General features: G+C 38.6%; 1 protein-coding gene across 1 annotated transcript in view; it reads right to left on the bottom strand.

Annotated features, from left to right (window-relative positions):
* The window catches only part of fyna (FYN proto-oncogene, Src family tyrosine kinase a), a 28400-nt gene that overhangs the window by 9480 nt on the left and 3337 nt on the right, over nt 1-15583 (bottom strand). Inside the window, exons 2-5 of the mRNA XM_061742862.1 lie at nt 6511-6764; nt 1537-1633; nt 413-511; nt 51-154 (exon numbers count right to left, since the gene is read on the bottom strand). Of these exons, the coding sequence (XP_061598846.1) occupies nt 51-154; nt 413-511; nt 1537-1633; nt 6511-6754 (544 nt within the window). The 5' untranslated portion in view covers nt 6755-6764. The remainder of the gene's footprint in view (nt 1-50; nt 155-412; nt 512-1536; nt 1634-6510; nt 6765-15583) is intronic.

Raw genomic sequence — 15583 nt, 5'->3', positions numbered from 1 at the left:
GTCTAAAGTTTAAAAGCATTCAACATGTTAGTGATGTTTAGTCTGAGTACCTTTGGTTGTTTCACTCTCACGGATAAGGAAAGTGCCCCTGGCGTTGCCGTTGGAAAGCAGCTGCCTTTCTGCGTCCTTTCTTCCTAATTTACCAAAATACCAACTGTAGGAAAATAAAAAAAAAATTAAAAAAAAGAATCAAAATATGAGGTTTAGTATTTATTTTAAATGTAGTTCACATTTTCTGTTTGTAGTAGGCGTGCCAGTACGTCACAGTTGACAAAAAAGCCTTGGGATGAGTTCTCAAATATTTATGCCATGCTCTTTGAGGCATGGTGAAGTTGCCGAGCCTCCCAGAGCGAGTGTGATGGGGCATACGCTTAGGAAAAAAAAGAAGAAAAAAAAAAAAAACTTCACTCACTCTTCGGCTTGGATGGAGTCCACGGGGGCGACGTAATTACTGGGAATGTATCCAGTTCCACCTGTAGTAAGGGAACGCGCCTCCCACCAGTCTCCCTCGCTGAAAGGAAGGTGGCAGTGGGTGGATGGAGGACGCACGGCGGCATAAACACAGAGACAGATGAACACTTTCATCACTCAGGAACAAACACTTTCATCATTAAGATCTTGTACATTTGCAGGTTTTAAAAAAAAGGCCTCATATCTAAGAAGGGCAGATGTTTAAACAACAACTGATGCAGTTGTTTTCCTGTTAATTAATAGCCTGCTGCATCTGTGAATGGAGATGCCGAGCTGAACGCCACATCATAAAACCTACTTTTGTTAGTTTATGGATTCATTTGGGAATCTGATCCCCTCCTTTCACTGGGACGCCATGCATGTTTGTTTACCGAGACAATACTTCACTTCAATTAAAACATCCACAGAGACAGAGAACCAATCTGGTCCTTCCTCGCCACATCTGAACCACGACAGATGACGATGAAGCCTCTCCACCTTTTATATTATTTATTTTATATAGCGAAAATTATGTTTTCTGAATTGAGCCCCTCTCCTATTGTAGATTAAGGCTTAGGTTTGGACCTGCTTAGATGTGGTACAGATTTAGTTCAATGCAGTGTTTAGCAGAACATCAACTCAGATGTCAGTCACCCGTTACCATGGTAACTAAACACCTACACTGAGTTCTGTGTTCCCAGCTATGTTTAAAAACGCCTTATAAACAATAGTAAAATACTCAGTGTGGTGTGTTCTTTCCAAGAGGGAAAGTAACAGTTCAAATTTCAGTTCCACTTCTAGTTAAACTATCCTGTTTCTATTTGAAAATCAAAAATGATCATATTGGACCAGCAAAGTGTTTGGGCTAAATTTCTTTTTTTTTTTAAATGGCATCTAAAAAAGAGCTCATTAACAACAACATGCAACTTTATTCAGACAAAACAAGCCTTTAAAACACAGAGCAGATGACTCTCTTTAAGCTTGTGTGACAACATTTCATCCCGTCCATGAGCGAGACGAGAAGCAGCGGCTGCAACGCGACCACCACCCTCTTGGATGTTGTCATGCAGATGTTTTCACACTTACGTGCTGTTGAGGATCTGGAACCTCTCCCCCTTCCTAAAGCTGAGGTCATCCTCGGTCCTGGCTTCATAGTCATACAGAGCCACAAACAGAGTCACCCCTGTGGGAAAAGCAACACATCACGTGTGGGTCGGAGTTAGTATGGGAAGAATAAAAGAATGAAGTCTTTGCTGGCTGTTTCGCTGTGTTTACCGTTTGGTTTATTCGTCTGGTAAACACACGGGCGGCTGCTTATGTAACTGTAATAAAAACCATTGCCATCTTCCACCCCATTGCTACTTTAGTTTAGAAATGTGTGTCTTAACAGGGAAATATAGATAAAAGATAAACACAGGTAACAGCTGAGTAACTGCTGGGAGTTTTAGGGGGTAGAGTTTATCTCTCCACTCAGTTCCCTCTGTGCCTGTTTGGAAATCAGCATTAGGGCTTTGCGTGACCCACTCCTATGAAATGTAAAATGATGTAAAGTTGGGTTGAACGAAAAAGTGGAGAGTGTAGATAATTGTGCTGTGATCTATTTCTGCAAATATGAATGACTCACCGACTTGAGGGCCGAAGTCACGCAAAACCAAGTCTCAGTGTTGCGGCGTGCCAAAGTTTTTGAATCAGCTGTGACTTCAACCCCACCAAATAAATTCTCTCAGGCATAGATTAAAGTTCTGCAAGAATACACTACACTGTTTTCCTTCAGCTTTTACTAATTTGAGTATATTCTAGTAGCTGTATGCAATTTAGACTTAGATAAATTGACATTAGTTTCATTTTTTCTCCACTTAAAACCACTTAAAGTAGCAATACCACTACTGACCACATGGGGGGCATGCTGCAACCATTTGGTCAGAAGTGGCATTGCTACACAAAATGGCTTTAATAAAGCATTCATGTCAAGGATGAACGAGATTAACACGAATAAAGAGCAACAAAAGTTGCCTTTAGAAGAAAACTTAATGCATCAAACTAGTTTAGCTTTTTTCAGCACATTGTTTTACCCACATTGTTTTATTACATAGCATTTCCAGTCAACACAATTTGTTCACATCCATAAAAAAAACACTTTGCATAAACAATGTGTACACAACAAATCCATGCATGTGCCATTTTTACATCACACAAACAGGTTCAAAAGAAAGAGGATTTTTCTAGGATTTAGTGCCTTTTCTTTAGTTTTCTAACATGGCCTTATGTCGGCTAACGGTTGTCCAGGTTCTCCGGACTCCAACAACAATCAAAAACCAACCGTGACAGGCTGCCTGGTGGCAGTCTTGAAAGAAGCAGACGGGTTTGGGCATCATTCTGATTTTTCCAGCACCAGAAGATAGTTGGCTTATAAACCACTTGGGTCTGTTTGTGATTTCAGAACTGAAACGTCAAATAAAACAGACTTTTTTTATATTCCCCACTTCAATAATGAGGGTTTCAGTGTCACATTTGATAAATCTGCTACTCTTTGCTGTTTCTTTAACTGTCATGTTTTATTTAGTTGTGCACTGAACAAGATTTTCATATATGCAAATGATTAAACAGCCGAGTGTCAGGATCCATTCATGGTGGAAGATGGGAGTGGACGTCAGGCTCGTGAACTGAGCTTTTCAGCCATATTCACACGTAGCTCTATAAATACGGTTTAAAGTATGTTTATGCACATTCCTGCCTTTGTGGATACATATGAAACCACAGAGTTTTTGAGCCGCTAAACAGACAAAACATCTCCCACAGGAGTCGATGGAGACAAAGGCAAAACGAGACACAATATGTGGCTTAAATGTGCTGGGCTGGATATTTGTTAGTAGTAATAACTTTACAATTCAAAAGAAACTATGTGCGTGGAGGTTTAACATGCAAATCAACAAAACTCCTTGTTCTGCATCCTCTCAGAAAGGCTTAGTGAACTGTGTCACAATCCTTTGACAACATAAACATTTCTCCTGAATCATCGTATATTCTAGTAAACCTGAAACTAAAACAATGTCATTTTTCTGATTTTATCTTCCTCTTTCTCCAGAGACGACAGTGCTGCTGAAGGGCCTGAGCCTTTTATCAGCCAGTAATGCACCTCTGATGAACTTCTGACCATTTTGACTTTTATTTGTGGGCTTTTTGGTAAACGATCTATTAGGGGTGGGCGGTACACCGGTGTCATAGTCATCACCGGTGTGAAACTGCGCCACGACATGGATTTTGCAATACCGTCAATACCGTAATAAATCAATTATAAAATAATAAGCCTAAATAAGGCATTAAAAACGTCGGTGATATGAAAGGTTTGCTGCCGTGTTGTGACAGCAAGAGGTGGAAACACAAGCAACCTGTTTCATCACTTAAAAAACACGCACGCCCGTGAATATGAAGAGGCAACCCGGGCCAAAACGAGCGCAAGTGGGACCAGCAGCTGCTGCTGGGACCGCTGCTCCGCTGGTGCTGCTGAGCAGCACCAGCGGAGCACGTCCCAAGACTACACGGCTTTCACTGCAGGCATCGTTTATGCTGCTACACCTTACGACAAGAGTAGTAAGAAATGCAGGGCTTAAAGTATTCCGGCACCGTGCCGGATCTCCGGCGTACGGAGTTTTTTTTCTCGGCATGCGAGTTTGACTGCTTTTTTAAAAAAAAAAAAGGTTTGAGAGAAAAAAAAGTCTGAGTCAACCGAGTTCGTCTACCAATGGAATGAGAGGAAAGCAGCTCTGGCTCAACCAAACTAACACTAGCCAATCAGAAGTGGAGCTGGGCGGGTCTTTGACGGCAGCGGAGCGCAGAGTGCTGTTTCAACCAGAATCACCGACTTCAAGATGGAGAAAAAATTAATGAATGTCGGTTTAAAAGAATCTTTTTGCCCAGAAGAAAAAAAGAGTGACAAAAAATACCCATAACCATGTTCTTCTCTCGAAAAAACACACCTGTACCGCGGGCTTTAGAAGAAAAAGGCGCTGCAGCGCGAGTCGGGATGAAGCGGCTCAGAAGAGCATGAAATACGTGCAAGGCGGTGCTGATCTCCGCAATTTGAAGCTTTGTATAATAATTGTAAAAAAAAGGGTTGCTACTATGTGAATATCACTTATCACGGGTTCTTTTTGGAACGTAACCCTCTCGAAAAACAAGGGATTACTGTATATGAATACTCATGGCATAAACCTGTCAAGTTTTGGATTTAAAATGAAGGGAAATTTTCCACCACCCGCTGTCCAACCAGCCCAACCGAGGTTCAGTATTAGATTTTAAGACAAGTTTACTAAATATTTAAAATATAATATAATAAAAATAAATATAATATAAAGGATACTACCATTTACTTATTATATTATAAAAATATTAACCTTATTCACATAAAGGGACAGGACAGGCTACTCCTCCCAAAACGTACCAAAAAATACCGTGATATTATACCGTCACCGTTCAAAAGATGAAAAATACCGTGATATTAATTTTAGGTCATATCGCCCACCCCTACGATCTATACAACCTTGGACGTATTATAGCGTCACGCTGCCCTCTTGGAGTCATTTCCTGTTCACACCAGTACTTAGTGCTGACTCCACACATTTAACATCACTGGGATGTACCTTCAGTCCAACGTAGTTACCATCAAAGCGGGAGCTGCTGTTCGTGTATGCATCACACATCATATGCATCTTTTAAATGTAGCGCTAGAGTCTTCACACTGGAGGCTTTTTTTGTACAGTTCAGCACAACGTTTTCTCTTTCTGCACGTCAGATGTGCCTCATAGATTCCTGAATGATCATTTAGGTAATTTATTTTTCTATGAACTTGCAGGGAATGGACATAAATCTTTTGAACACACGTTTTGGGAAATGTGTATAGTAAACAAAAGCAATAAAAACTACAATCTAAACCTTTAAAGACTTTTTATTGAAATATATATACGGTAAAAACACTCGATAGCTTTCAGAGATGTTGTAGATCCTTCTCATTATCAAGCTGACATTTTATTTCTCTTTTAAATATTTAATTAGTAGTTTGACCCATTTTATTATAACGATACACTTCTGGATTTCCCCCTTGCAACATCATATTGTCTTACATGACATGTTAGTCATTTCTTGTGAATAAAGCCTTTTTTTTTTTATACCTTTATGATAAAAATGAGTGCGAAGCTTCATTCGACAGCCACTCTGCTCAGCATCAACAGTGGAAATAGCTGTTCTCTCTCTGTCCAAAGGTTTTTTTTTCCCCCTTTGGCAGGAGCCCTAACGCTTTCAAGTTTCCACTGATTGTTGCCTCTAAGCAAAATGCCTGCTATGTAGGCTTTTTTTTTTAATTTACCGCACAAGTATGAGAATGGTAGCAAACTCTCAAAACCGTTGCTATATTGTTAAATCTATTAGGTAACTTTACTTATTGTTTGTTGTAATATAAGTTTTTCCAAGAATCTTAAGATTTTTTTTATTGGAAGTAGTTTCACAACATAGAACAGTAGTACAGCAATATAACAGGAAATACTTCCCTTCTTCCTTTTTTCCCCACTTTTCTTTATCCCTCCCACATTCCCATCCCAAAAAACCGCACTCACAACAAACCCATAGACAAGAAAAACAACCAAGTATAAATAGGAAAACAAAACAAACAACAAATAAAAAAATAAATAAATAAATAAAAAATAATAATAATAATAATAATAATAATAATAATAATAATAATAATAATAATAATAATAATAATAAATAAATGAATAAATAAAATAATAATAATAATAATGAGGGGAAGGGGGGCTCAGTCAGCACATCAACCTAGAGATGTCAAAGACTCAATATAACCTAGCAGAGGTTTCCAGGTCCTTTCAAATGAATCTAAGGAACCTTTAAGGGCAAAGCTTTCCAAGAATCTCTTTAAAGATGTGCAACAGCTGCACAAAAAAGTATTTGCCAAAAACAGCTGCAGCTAACAAAAATCAGGTTAAGCTGAAAACCCCTTTTTTTTTTTTTTTTCCAAAGACAGGCACACGTGCGGTGCAGAGAGCTCACCTGTTCCTCCCCGAGAGCGAAGCGTCCCGGACTGCGAGGACGTGTGCACCCCTCCGAACACCGTCACTCCCTGCGTGGGCGCAGCAGGGAAGTTGTTGTAGTTGGGAATGGTGGTGACCCCGAAGCGGCAGTCCTGCGGCGTGGGGTCCGACCGATAGCGGTAGCCCGAGTTGTGCGAAAGGCTGGTCTCCCGGTCATCAGTGAGTTTTGCTGCCTCTTTATCCTTACATTGGACACAGCCCATTCTCTACTGTCTGAGAGCGGAGAGAGAAAGAGATGGAATTAGCATCTATGGTGAATTAATAGCTCAAAAGCCATCTCCGTTGGGGCAAATTATGATTCAATGCTCCATTATTTCTGAGTTTCCTCCGAGAGTTACTGAGAGCCTTCTGAAAAATCTTTCAATTAGGCTGAAATTAAACACGAGACTTTCAGCTCCATTACTAATTAAACGGAGGCCCATAATGTGACAGGCCTGTATGTAGATGAAAACTAACACTCATGCACATCCAAGCTGAGAAGAATCCACTTGAACCTGGCACGAAAGCATTTAACAGCTCTACTTATTATGGTTTGCTTTTCCACTGAATTCCATGACCGCACTTGTGAAAAGATTTTACACCCATCTATTGCATTTACAAGACGGCGTGTGCGCTTTATTTTGGTTTACTTTCTAAGGAGCCAGACAAAAACACTTGTGTTGACTCACAGCGCCTGGTATAATTGTGCAAACGGCTCCCCGGCACTACGCTGCCATTGGCCTCACCAAAGCAAACGCTAAACCAGTTTCTATAATGAGCACGGCAGTCTGCTCCATCAATTCAAAATAGCCTGAACAATTTTATAGCCCCAGTTTAAATCATCTACATCAAGGCTCAAGGTGTCCCCCCTTTTTAGCTCCTGAAAGCTGGACGTAAAGCCCGTAAAACCGGGCCGGAAGGACGCGGCTCACAGCGGCGCTGCCCTTCATCCACATCAGCATCCAGCTGACTCCAAACGCAGCTAATTGGAAACATTCTTGTTTACAGTGTCTGCGAAAGGAGACGGAGGAGGACCGGGGGAACTATCGCATGCCTCTTTATCCCCACTAAAAACTATGTTAACCAACATAACAACAAAAGACTGTCAACCCAGAAGTTATGTCTTCTATATTAGGAAGTATTTTTCTTCACAATGAGACAAAGAGAGGAGAAAATACCACTATTACTTAGGATTTGAATAACAGACTGCCATTTAACAGAACGTTTTATTTCATAATAATAACACAGACAAACCAGTGAGCAAACCAAGAAAACATCTGAAAAAGATCTTGTCTTTTTAAAAGAAAAAAAAAAAAATCAAAGGAAACTATTTGTGTGCCCCAAGATGAGCTGGAACCAGAGCCGCGCTTTGAAGGGCTGGAGCTTAAATGGTTACAAGCGAAGCTACAGAGTACGACTGAAGCCCCTCAGGCCTGTTTTCATTTATGTGCCAATGTCCACAGAGGGGGGAAAAAAAGTGTGAACAGATGTGTCGCTTGCTATATAGTGTGAGCAACAGGCGCACCGGCAAAGTTAGATACTGGATGCAGCTGAGGAGAACATTTATGAATGTTAGTTATTACAAAGCTGTTGATGGTTAAGACAAGTGGAAACTAAAAAGGTTTCTATTTATTTCATTGCCTCAGAAATCAAATGATGCGTTGAAAAGACCAAATTATCCTGTTGGGATGTGGAAACATTGATAGTAGGAAAATGAAAAACACACACAAATCATCACTAAAGATTTCAGGTTTGGTGAGGGTGCTTTTGCTTAAAGGGGACAACATAATTGTATATAAATGAAAGGGTATCTTTCAGTCTCATGTTATGTATCAAATCAAAAAACTCCAAAATAATCAATCCTGTCAATTTGTTTGGAGCCACCTCCATCTGAAAAACCTGTCATTCAGTGAGCCGTGAAGATTTGCATAGTTTTGTGACATCACAGATCAGAGCAGAGTCATCCAGCTTCTCCGTCTTTAGTAGGGCTGGGCGATATGGACCAAAAGTCAAATCTCAATATTTTCTAGCTGAATGGCGATACTCGATATATATCGATATTTTTTCTGTGCCATAATTGGAGTTTCCCCCAAAGCATTATAGCATAGCATCTCTGTTAGCTTCATTTTTTTCTCAGGCAAACCCTTAAAAAAACAGTCAGTTTTAATACAAAGCCTCGTGCCAAATGTCACACAGGTTCCTTTATTAACAGAGGTCTGCACAATATCAAAATGTATAAAACAAATGAAATAAAAATAAACTGGCTGCATATATAGAATAAAAATGCTTCTTGAATAAAATAAAACAAATATCCCTTTCCTGCATAACAATTAAATTAAAATACACTGTGCAATTAATACAATGTAGACAGTAACAGGCAGACTTTTTCACTGAGGTTGATAGTTGTGCAAATAACAAAACATTTGTGCAAATTCAAATAAAACATTCAAGTATATTTGTCACAAAATAAGCTATATCAAAATCATAAAAAAAAAAAAAAATGTAAATCGATATAAACGATATTGTCTTGTACCATATCGCGTTTGAAAATATATCGATATATATTAAAATCTCGATATATATATTGCGATATATTTTTTCTGTGCCCCTGATTGATTGAGCTGTTGCCAAACAGCTCATGACATCCAAAAGAGAAAGACAAACAGAAAATAGAGTCTACAATGCAACAATACATATAAACACCCTGCTAGTCCAACAAACACAAAGTGCTGGTAGTTGTTTGCCAAAGTGCAACATGTGCAGATAAGAGTACACCAAAGTTAAACAAATACAGTATAGTAAGTAAATACAGTAAGTACAGTAAATAGGAACAGTTCTTGGAAAAGAGGAGGTGGAGGTGAGTGTCTGACTCCAGCCCCTACAACCAGTTTCTACAAGCAAAAATGTTGTACGTCTACTCTAAATCGTAATGAAAATGGATTAATGTGTCACAATTAAGCAAGATTATCGTGGGAGAAAACTCAGTATAAACGTAAGCGTTCTCAAACGCTACTATCATAATTGCAGAACTTTTCTTTACAACACTTTTATGTCTACTCCTGCCTGTATCCCCAATAAATTGATTGCTCAAATACAAAACATAAAAAGCATTATATTGTAGTTGCTTATCAACACTAGTATGATCACAGTCATTTGCAAAACTTGGTGCTCCCTCTTTGAAATCCTGTGTTTTTTGTGTAAAACCATAAAACTCGTGCTCGGCTCTCTTTAAGGACCAGCCACAGCATTTCAGCTGGGTTGGCATTTGGACTCGACTATGCCATTGCAAAACCTTGATCCTTCTATTTTTTTTCAGATATTCTTATTTTGGCTCAGTTTCAATCATCTCATGGATTGCCCACACATTTGCTCCCAGAATACTCTGGAGCACAGAGGAGTCCACGCTTGACTCGGTGACTGAAAAGTACAGGTCCTGTGGCTGTAAAGCTCCAAATGATCATTCTGCCATCATTTGAACTCCAAACCACACTTGTTCAGTCTTTTTAAATCGTGTTGTCATGGACTTTATCATGTACGATGTTCAATTGTGCCAGTAGGGTCTGCGATGGAGCTCTAATTATTTAGTTTTTGTATTCCCTGGATTGCATGATCTTATCTTGGGCACATTTTCTTGGATGTCCACCCCTGGCAATTGTCTTGAATACGACCACTTGTGAAGCAACTTTCTCATAGTAAAACTTTAAAACTCCAAATTGGATATTGTTAATAGCTCTTTCCAGGTTGACGTACATTAAAAAAGTACTTCTTTAAATGGCCACATTTCCACCACATGCTTCAATTGACCCAATTCCAATTTTCTTCCTCCCCTGTGGCACATATTGAGTATAACCAGTGGACTGTGTGGATTCAGATATTGTCAGACTGGTTTCAGGCTTTATTCTGGAAATAAACCTGATAAGAACTGGGTGCCTGCATTTGCAGCTTCCATCTTAGCAGACAGATCATATTTTCCCTGTTAATGCAAATCATACGACCTTGAAAATGCCACAGTGACAAATGACGTAAGCACGGGCGAACACCACGCATCCGTTTCATCCTCATTTCTCTTAAAATGTGTTTAATCTTTTACTGGCCTCCAAGAATGCTTTAGAAAGTAAGGGCTTGAATAAAATCTTATACTTCAATTGTGGTTATTGAAAAAAAAGAGCGGTTTTTCTTTTTCTTTTTTTCCCTTTGCGCTCATCTTTTACTGGATCAAAGCCATCTACGTGAACATTGTTTCTCCAGGTGTTAACCAGTCTAAATGTAGGTTTTAGATATGGGTTTCCTTTAAAGGCTTATTTAAACAGCTGAATATGATATCGGCACAAAATCTGGATTGGTCATCAGTCGTACTGGATTAAAACTTCTGGGGACCTGAGGTGATTGGTAATAATTACAGAGGATGTCTGTGATTTTAATCCAGTGCAAATGCACCATGTATGCAATTTGTAAAGGAAAAATTCCACCCAAAATTATCTACCGTATATCAGTGAATATGTTAGTGATTTGCCGGAATTGACATTTTAGTCCAGTTTTAATAGTAAAAAATAGGGCTGGGGATCGATTCAAATGTCAAGAATCGATTCAATTCCGATTCTTAAGATTCAGAATCGATTATCAAGATTCGATCCGATTCAATTCCGATATTGATTTGGGTTAGTGTTATTAAAACTGTTTTTTCAGCTGTTGCATGAATGATATGACTGTAGTTCTGCAAAATATTACTACTAGTATTATATTAAGATTCAACAGCAAGTATTGGCAGCTAATGATGCTGTAAGGACCAATCAGCTCCCAGAATGCTGATAGAACTGCTTTCAGAAACATTGTGTGGGTCAGAATTATCAAACAGATCCAGGGCAGCAAACAGAGACGTATGAAATCGGTTTTAATTTTAACACATTCCGTTTTTTTATTTTTTCCATTTTCGGTCTATTTTGGTTTTTAATTTTTGAGCATTTGGTTTTTAGCATTTTATGCAAATGTAACCCCAAAACAGTATATAAAGTAGGGCTGCACGATTCTGGACAAAATGAGAATCACAATTTTTTTGCTTAGAATTGAGATCACGATTCTCTCACGATTTTTTTCCAATATAAAATTTATTGCACTTATTACTTTAACTTTGCAACAGCTGAACAAAAATATAATAACAATAAACATCTCTTGTCTTCTTTACACAAACCTTTGAATAATTTAAACAATAATAACAATTTTGAACAATATTTGTTCCTCCCTGAGTTGAACACCCTTTCAGAAAGGGAACTTGTAACAGATCCTGTAGTTCTGAGGCAACAAATTATTCCTCTGGCTGCTTTTTGCTGTAACAGCTGACATTGAACATAAAAACAATAAACATCTCTCTTGTCTTTAAATAATTTTAACAATAACAATTTTAACAATATTTATGTGCAATATGTGTCAGGTGATGAGAAAGGTAGATGTTTCTCCAAATGTAATCCACAATCATTAACAAAATATAACAAACATGACAACATGATAGTTGACCATGACAGGACTACAACAACCTAGAACATAGGCCTAGTCCTTTTTTATGCAGCCATCTTTAAAAAAAAAAACAATTTTTTTTTTTTTTTTTTTTTGTTTTTTTTTTAAATCGTCGTCATTTGGAAATGAGAGTTCAAGCATGAATCGAGATCGCGATTTTTTAACGATTAATCGTGCAGCCCTAATATAAAGTAATGAAATATAGACAATTTATGCAATTATAACTGAACACTTTAATGTTTTCATACCTTTAAACATATTTAAAGGAAAAAACATGGCACCAGTTATTCTCGTGTCCAACAAAACATTCCTTGTTTGGGCATAAACAAAAAAATAACCAAAAGTTGTAATGTAATGATGAAAAAAATACATAAATAAAAGAAAAAGAATAAATACAAAAAAAAAAAAAATCAAAAAAAAAAAATCGATCTTTAGACATATTAATCGATTTTTAGGAATTAATATGAGAATCAATTTAGAATTGGGAAATCGATTTTTTCAACACAAGCCTAGTAAAAAAGACCATTGCTTATGCCATTCTCTTTTGGCATTTTGTTAACACATACACCTAAATGTTCCAAATCCCCACACAGCTTAAATCCCTGCTTTTATAGAAGTCTACACACGTACTGACAACCAGTTCCATCAAGGTCTGATGTTTGGCACTGGTTGGCTGAAACTTGCCCTCTTAAGTCCAACTGAAGCAGCAAAAGCTACTTAGTATTCCCCCCCATGATTAGGTTTTTGGCTTCTTTTTTGTTAAATAAATCATGATAACGTTAAAAAAGAAATAAATTGCATTTTGTTGTTCTTCTGAGGTTGTTTTCGCCACAGAGTAACGCACACTCTAGATGAGCAGATTTTAGTCTTAGTAAAAACTAAACTGGAGATTAAGGCTTGGCTTAGGGGTCCCATGATAAGACCAAGGAGTTGGGTGGCTCTCTTTAAGATTAAAAGCATTTTTTTTAAACCATCTTATTTAATCCTGTGGCTGGATTAAAGTCAAGTGCATTTACCCCAAAATGATTGCGTAAATTAACTTAACCTTGAAAAACTCTGTTGTCTTTCATCTCTGTCAACAAGCTGAAAAGATGGCTTTGACCAAGCAGATGACCGGTCAGAATCACAGCAGCTGTGCTACCTGCACCCCCACAACACTCGTACCCAGAGATATTCTGGGAATCTGAAAAAGAAAAACACATTCCTACCAATTACAGACTCACACCCTGTGTGCAAAAATTTCATTTTCTCCATGCATGGCAATATGTGCTCCACTCTGCTTAACCAAGAGCCACGGGAGAAGGGGGGGAGAAGGAGATGGTTGTGATTCATGACTGCCAATAAACCCCCATAAAATACCCAGAAGAAGAAACCAGTCTATAGGGGCAGCTTTATGGTGCGATCCCTGGCCAAAGCTGAGGCCACAGAGCGAAATACAAGAGAGAGAACTGCAGATTCTCCAGTAATCCTCAAGATACCAAATAATCTTCTTTGACATTTATATTTACATCTCCAACCTTTTGGTGTTTACGGAATCCCTCTCTATACAGTGCAGCACACGTACTTCAACTAAATCCATCATCTTTAAGCTATGATTTCCAAATGCACAAGCTATCAGCGTCTATTCTGATTTAATGTGTGTGGGAAATGAGTTCCAGGACATTTGTGAGGATTGTGAGGATACAGTCTCTTAATGTGAGCTTTGATATGGCATTTGAAGTGATTTACTTTTCTTATTGACATTTTTGTTAACAGTTAATGGGGGGAAGGGGGGGGTGTTTTGATAAACCAATAAGGCAAATAATCATTATCAATCATGAGCCTTACAACACACAGATGACGACATATGCTTGCACAGACCAGTACAGTCTTTTAGTTTGACTGCTTTTGCAGATAAATACACCTGCGTGAAAATACTAACTGAACTGACAGCGTAAAACTGGTTACATCTTGAAATAGAACTACCTCCACTTCTGGAGGGATCAGAGTAAATGAGGCGAGATCTCATGTCGCCGTGCTGCCTGTGGGGATTATGAAAATCTTGTGGTTCTACAAGTAAAAAGGCCTGGGACTTCTGCTGCTCTAACGTATATGTAATCACCCTGCCACACAGAATATAAGCTACTGCCACAACAGCAACAGGGAGGCCAAACATATTCCCAGCAGCATAGTACGGATTTGTCTCCAGATTCAGATCCAACTATTCTATTACTACATTTTACAGTAAAAAGTAAAGTAAAAAAATAAATAAATAATCAAAATGTCAACACAAACCCTCTACAATATGAAGCTTTTGGGTCACAGCTTTCCCTGCATTTCAGGGACACAAGCCTGACCTGCGGCGGTTTTACCCCCAAAGAAAGCAGGGGAGGGCACTGCAGCCTCGGGACTTGTTCCTTGGGTATCGCATAACCACCTTGGCCTCTGTCAGAACAATCACCATGCTATTTTCAGACCCAAAATGAACAGCTTGCCTCAAAAAAGGCCAGAGCAGCATGATAAGGATGAAGGTCCTATACAGTTACAGGACTGCTGCCGCAAAATGTGTTGGAAGAGCTAACCGGCGAGAAAAGTCGCAAAATACAAGGTAATCAAGGGCTGAAAAATCAAAACTTCCCATGAGCTTTGGAATGAAGTATAGCATAAATGATAATGGTGTTGTGACCATCACGACCACAGGGCTCCAATGGAAATGTATTTATCAAAATGACAGCTTTATTCTGGCGTTGTGACGGCATAAGCCTCTTTATTAGCACTCACAGTGCTGGAAGCCATAATGAGAGAACGGGTCATTTATACCAAACCTGATCAATACAGTAAACAGTCATCAGTCAGACATGGGCTGAGAAACAGACATCTGTCCAGTCGGAGTTTAATTGGAGTAGAAAAAAATAAACAAAAATCAGAGGAACTGCTTTTAACCTGCAACTCAGATTAAACGTCTTTATTAACAGCTATTTGATGAATAGATAGAAAATGAGTAAACAGCTGAAACAATGTCTGATAATGATTGATATTGTAAAAACTGTTTTTGTAATTGGTTCAGTTTCTATAAATGCGAAGCAGTAATTTCAGGATATATCTTCTAATATTTCCACCCTTTATGGCGTATTTAACCATTTGATATCTATTGCATGGTAACTGATTACGTCTCTTGGGTTTTCTTTAATGCGATTCATTTTATTCTAATGAATCTGTAATTTTAACGATAGTTCTTTATTGATGGGTTGACTCAGCTGTAACTACATGGCAACTACTATAAAATGACAGTTTACCATAGGAACGCAGAACTGACTGTTGCGTTTAGGCGATACTGGGTTAATACAAACTGGTGGTTGTGTTGCAAAGCCCAGTTATTGGATAGCGATTGGCTGAGCCAACTGCCAATCAATGATGTTGAAAGAAATGTATATAAAGTCTCCTGGCATGGTACAACTGTCAAAAGTTGAAAATTCCTAAATATTGACGGAACACGTCCTCTGTGACACTTTTTCCCGTACACGTGAGCGCACTGGGACAGACGTATCACTAGTGCGGAAATG

This window comes from Cololabis saira, chromosome 16 (genome assembly GCF_033807715.1).
Source record: "Cololabis saira isolate AMF1-May2022 chromosome 16, fColSai1.1, whole genome shotgun sequence".
In the NCBI taxonomy this organism is placed as follows: Eukaryota; Metazoa; Chordata; class Actinopteri; order Beloniformes; family Belonidae; genus Cololabis; species Cololabis saira.
This window is presented reverse-complemented; position numbering and strand designations above follow the sequence as displayed.